At 33.8% G+C, this 4993-nt stretch overlaps 1 protein-coding gene across 1 annotated transcript; it reads right to left on the minus strand.

Moving 5' to 3' along the window:
- On the minus strand, positions 1-3715 carry HELRODRAFT_169817 (hypothetical protein; the record flags this gene model as incomplete). Its single annotated transcript, XM_009015628.1, has 5 exons — positions 1-73; positions 354-436; positions 553-1101; positions 1259-1334; positions 3690-3715. The coding sequence occupies 5 exons, from the start codon at positions 3713-3715 to the stop codon at positions 1-3; spliced, it is 807 nt and encodes a 268-aa protein (XP_009013876.1).
- Between the last annotated feature and the right edge of the window lie 1278 nt (positions 3716-4993).

Here is a 4993-nt window from a genome sequence, read left to right on the forward strand (position 1 = left end):
TCACAAATCACATTTAGGACTTCGTTTTAAACCTCGCTTCATGACTTCGCCACTCCTGTCCCTTATATATCCCCTATAGTGGGAATAGATTCTATGGCTTACAATCGATTGACAAATAGCGAAGATAACAAATATAACAATGGTTAATTTTATAGCGTAATTCCACCATTCCGACGGGTGTAACAACATAGATAAGTGTGTGTGTGTGTGTATTGCGTGTGTGTGTTTGTGTATGTGTGTGCATGTGTGTGTGTGTATACATGCCTACAAGTATTATATTATAAATGTGTATAATGATTTATAATGATTAGCATACTTAATTATAATGAAGAGAATTCTAAATTAGTTTGAACGTGTTGGGTATATTGGGGTTTGCTACGGAGGTCCGCTTAAAAAATGTCGTCAGGTCAAGCTCCGTTTCGCTCTTCAGACTATCCTAAAAACGAATAATAATAATACCTATAATAATATAAATATTATATATATTATAATATAATATTATGCCTAGATAATAATAAAATGGAAAATTTATAGAAAAAATAATTAGCGAACCCTCTCGAATCGATCGTCATTCTCGTTCAACTGACTTTTTCTCGGTTGGCTACTGCTGTAAGATTGGTTCTTGATTGTGTTTTCATTGCTATTGTTCCTTTTGTAGGCCGGTATGAAACCGTAGGTGGCCAGGCTCGGTTTCCTCCACGTTCCGAAATCGACGTTGCATTCCTCGCCGGTTCTCAATTGCTCCGAAGATGCGCCGAAATCGTTCATTGGATTGTTATTGGCGTTGATGCTTTGATCCGAATTTAATCGAATCTTATTTGGATTAATCGAACCGTTTGTTTTATTCGGTTGAGTACTCAGGTGCTGGTTGTTATCTGCGGCAAAGGTCGATGAGTCTCTCTTAATGTTTCTAAGGTTAACTGGTGAGTAAATTAATGGCGAGGGGACGGCACTGTTTGTCGGTAAATAACTTGTCGGTTTGAGTCGGATCGCATCGGTATTCGTCGGTAGAAGTTTCGGTCCCAAGTGGTAGGACTTTGGATATTTTTTGTTGTTCCTTATTCTGCTGCTTTTCTTTTTGGCTTTCCCGTTCGATGGTTCCTGTGAGGTTTTAGAGAAAAAATTACTTGGAAGCGCTTTTCATTCATTGATTATTTCATTCCTTCACTCATTTAATCATTTATTTACTTATTTACACGTTAATTCATTAACAATTCATTAATTCAACCATTCAGTAATTCATTCATTCATTCACTACCTCTTTCATAAAACTCGTAGTCAGCTGATCATCGAAAAACCCTCTCTTAGCAGCTCGCTTCTTCCTAGCTTTAGATCTAAATAATGATAATTATGATTAATATAACAAATAATATCGATAATAATAACAACAACAACAATAATAATTGTTGTAATTATTATTTTATTATAACTATAATTTTATTTCACCTCGTGTAGCAGAAATAACAGGTACATAACAGGATTATGAGCACGGTTGCTAGCACGCCCCCGCAAATTATTAACAACGTAACTGTTGGTGAAATGAATGAATGAATGAATGGATGGATAGATGAATGAATGAATGAATGAATGAATGAATGAATGAATGAATGAATGAATGAATGAATGAATGAATGAATGAATGAATGAATGAATGAATGAATGAATGAATGAATGAATGGATGGATGAATGAATGGATGAATGAATGAATGAAAAATGAATGAATGAATGAACAAATGAACGAATGAACGAATGAATGAATGAATGAATGAACGAATAAATGAATGAATGAATGAATGAATGAATGAATGAATGAATGAATGAATGAATGAATGAATGAATGAACAAATAAACAAATAGGTAAACAAGCAAGCAAACAAACAAACAAACAAACAAGAATATGAGCAAACCAATGAACGAACACGTAAAACGAGTAAATGTTGAATGATAACAGTAGACTGATAGATACTAGATTAAGAAGAGCAAATGAATGGATGGATAGATGGATAGGATGGATAAACGAATAAAGGACTTGATGGGTGGATGGAATGGATGATCAATAATAAATAAAGGAATGAATGAATGGATGGATGTATGGATGAGGATGAGTTTGAGATAATAAAGGAAACACACATCTTTATTACCATCTGCTGTTTTATTTGTGTTAGTAACGTTTGTTGTGTTGAAGCTCACATTGGTAATAGTAGTAGTGTTGTTGTTGTTGTCTATGTAAGTAGTAGTAGTAGTATTGTTGTCTTTGTAAGTAATAGTAGTAGTAGAAGTAGTAGTATTGTTGTTGTTATCATAGTAGATCGATGTAGCATTGTTGTCGTGTGTTGATTTTGTTGTTGTTGACGATGATGTTGTTGTTGTTGATGATGATGATGATAATGATGTTGTTGTTGATGACGTTGTTGTATTTTCTAAATTAATAGTTGTTAAATCATCTTGTGTGTCAAATTCTTGTGTTATGGGAGTTTGACTATCTGATGATGTTGAAGTTTGACTATCGTGTGTTAATATTTCTGTTGTTGTTGTTGTCGTTGTTGATGTTGTTGTTGTCGATGATGATGATGTTGTGGCAGATGATGATGATGATGTTGTTGTTGTTGTTGCGGCAGATGATGAAATTGTTGTTGTCATACTTTCTTCGTTAAGTTTCTCGGGGTAAAAATTTTGAATTGTCAAAGTTAATTTTGTTGATGAGAATTGTGTTGTTGCTGTTGTTTTTGTTGTTGTTGATGTTATTGGCGTTGTTGGTGTTGATGTTATTTTTGTTAATGGTACGATTGGTAATACTTTTGATGATGATGTTGTTGTTGTGGTTGGTGGTGATGATGACGTCAAAACTACAGTTTCTGAAATTAATTCATGTAAAAAGATTGTTGTTGGTGGTGATGATGATGTTGTTGTTGATGATAATGTTGCTGAGAACGTTGTTACCGTTGGTGGTGGTGATGACAATGTTGTTGTTGGTGTTGATGGTGATGCTGGTGTTGAAAATGTTGTTGGTAATGATGTTGGTAATGTTGTTGTATCGTAAATATCATCATTTGTTACCATGGTCGTCATCATCACATTATTATTATTATTATTATTATTATTATTATTATTATTATTATTATTATTATTAATGTAGTGGTTTGTCATGTTTTTATCATTCGTGATATCAATTATAGTGTTGTTGTTGTTGTTGTTGTTGTTGTTAATATGATCTTTGATAATTTCATAACTGTTGTTATTAGTAGTAATAGCAGTAGTAGTCGCAGATGTAGTAGTCGAAGTGGTTGGTTGTGGTAATGATGATAAAGAAGATGATAACGATAATGATGATGATGGTGTTTCTATTAAAGTTGGTGATGATGGTGATGTCGTTTTAGGACGTAATGCAGATGATAACGGCGTTGATAAGGGTGAAGATGTTTTAGCTGCTGCTGTGGTTGCTTCAGCTGCTACTGATGACGACAACGATGATGACGACGTTAACAAAGTTGGTGACGAAATTACATAACCCAAGGTTTTGTCATCCGCAATAATATCAACAACTCTATCTGGATTAGCATATTTTATTGCTGTTGTTGATGTTGTAGTTGTTGTTGGCAATGATGATGATGATGATGATGTTGTTGTAGTTTTTGCTGCTGCTGCTGCTGATGATGATGATGGTGGTGACGAGGGTGAAATTATTGACGTCGTCATATGCAATTTTGGTTCCATTTCTGTAGTTGCAACTGTAAAAAAATTATAATATATATATATAACAATAGTAAGAGAAAGAAAGAGAGAGAAAGAGAGAAAGAAAAAGAGAGAGAGAGAGAGAGAGAGAAGGAGAAAAAGAGAGGCGCATCAAACAAAAGTAAACTTGACAAACGAACAAATAAATGAGCTCACTAACATCTGAAACTCATAAAAAATATCAAACGCTGTCGTTGTTGTAACGAAAAAAAAATACTTTAAAAAAATTCCACCACACTTATATATCTATCTACACACACGCGCACGCACACACGCACGCACGCACACACACACACACAAATACATACATATATATATATATATATATATATATATATATAATTTCCCCAAAATTGACGAACACACAAGTTAAGTTATAAAGAGTAGCTATCTAACAAAAGATAAAAATAACGATAGCAAACAGTAACAATAATAATAACAATAATAATAAAATTATAAAAATAATAATAATAATAATAATGAATGAGGACTGGCAATGATGGAATGTATAAATGAATGAATGAATGATGTGACAGAAATTAGCATGAAATTAGCGAGAAAAGGATGTTAATGAGAGATGAGAGAGAGAGAGAGAGAAAAAAAAAGAGGGAAAGAAAGAGAGAGAGAGTGAGAGAAAGAGAGGAAAAGAGTAGGATAGTATAAGGATGATATAACAACGAAAATAACAGTAACAACAAAAACAAAAACTACTAAATAAATACCTTAAACCTTAGTTGGACTGATTTTACCAACGCTATATACTGTATATGTGTCTGTAGGTATGTATGTGTAAATGTAAATATGTGTGTGTGTGTGTGTGTGCTTGTATATATATGTGTGTGTGTGAGTTTATGTGTGTGAGTTTATGTGTGTGTGAATGAGTGTGTGTATGTGTGAATGTGTGTGGCGTAAATTCTGTGTATGGTGAATAAGCGTAAATTTTTCGAGCTCCTAGTAATTGCAGGCCAAGTATGTAAGTGTGTAAACATGTAAGTTAGTAATTATCCAAGTCAGTAATTTCGTCAGTGTGTGAGGCTTGCGAAGTAGGAAATACTATCATTAGATTGGTACACGCGTGTACGTATGTGTAGTAAAGTATGTGTGCGTGTGTGTATGTGTGTCTGTGTGTGTACGTGTTTGTGTGTGTACGTGTTTGTGTGTGTGTGTGCGTGTCTGTGTGTGTGTGTGATGTGTGATGTCGTTTGTATTGTGGTTTGTTTTTATTGCTATTAGCAGTAGTAATACAAGAGGCAGTAGTAT

The sequence above is a fragment of the Helobdella robusta genome (assembly GCF_000326865.2).
Source record: "Helobdella robusta unplaced genomic scaffold HELROscaffold_16, whole genome shotgun sequence".
NCBI classification, from domain to species: domain Eukaryota; kingdom Metazoa; phylum Annelida; class Clitellata; order Rhynchobdellida; family Glossiphoniidae; genus Helobdella; species Helobdella robusta.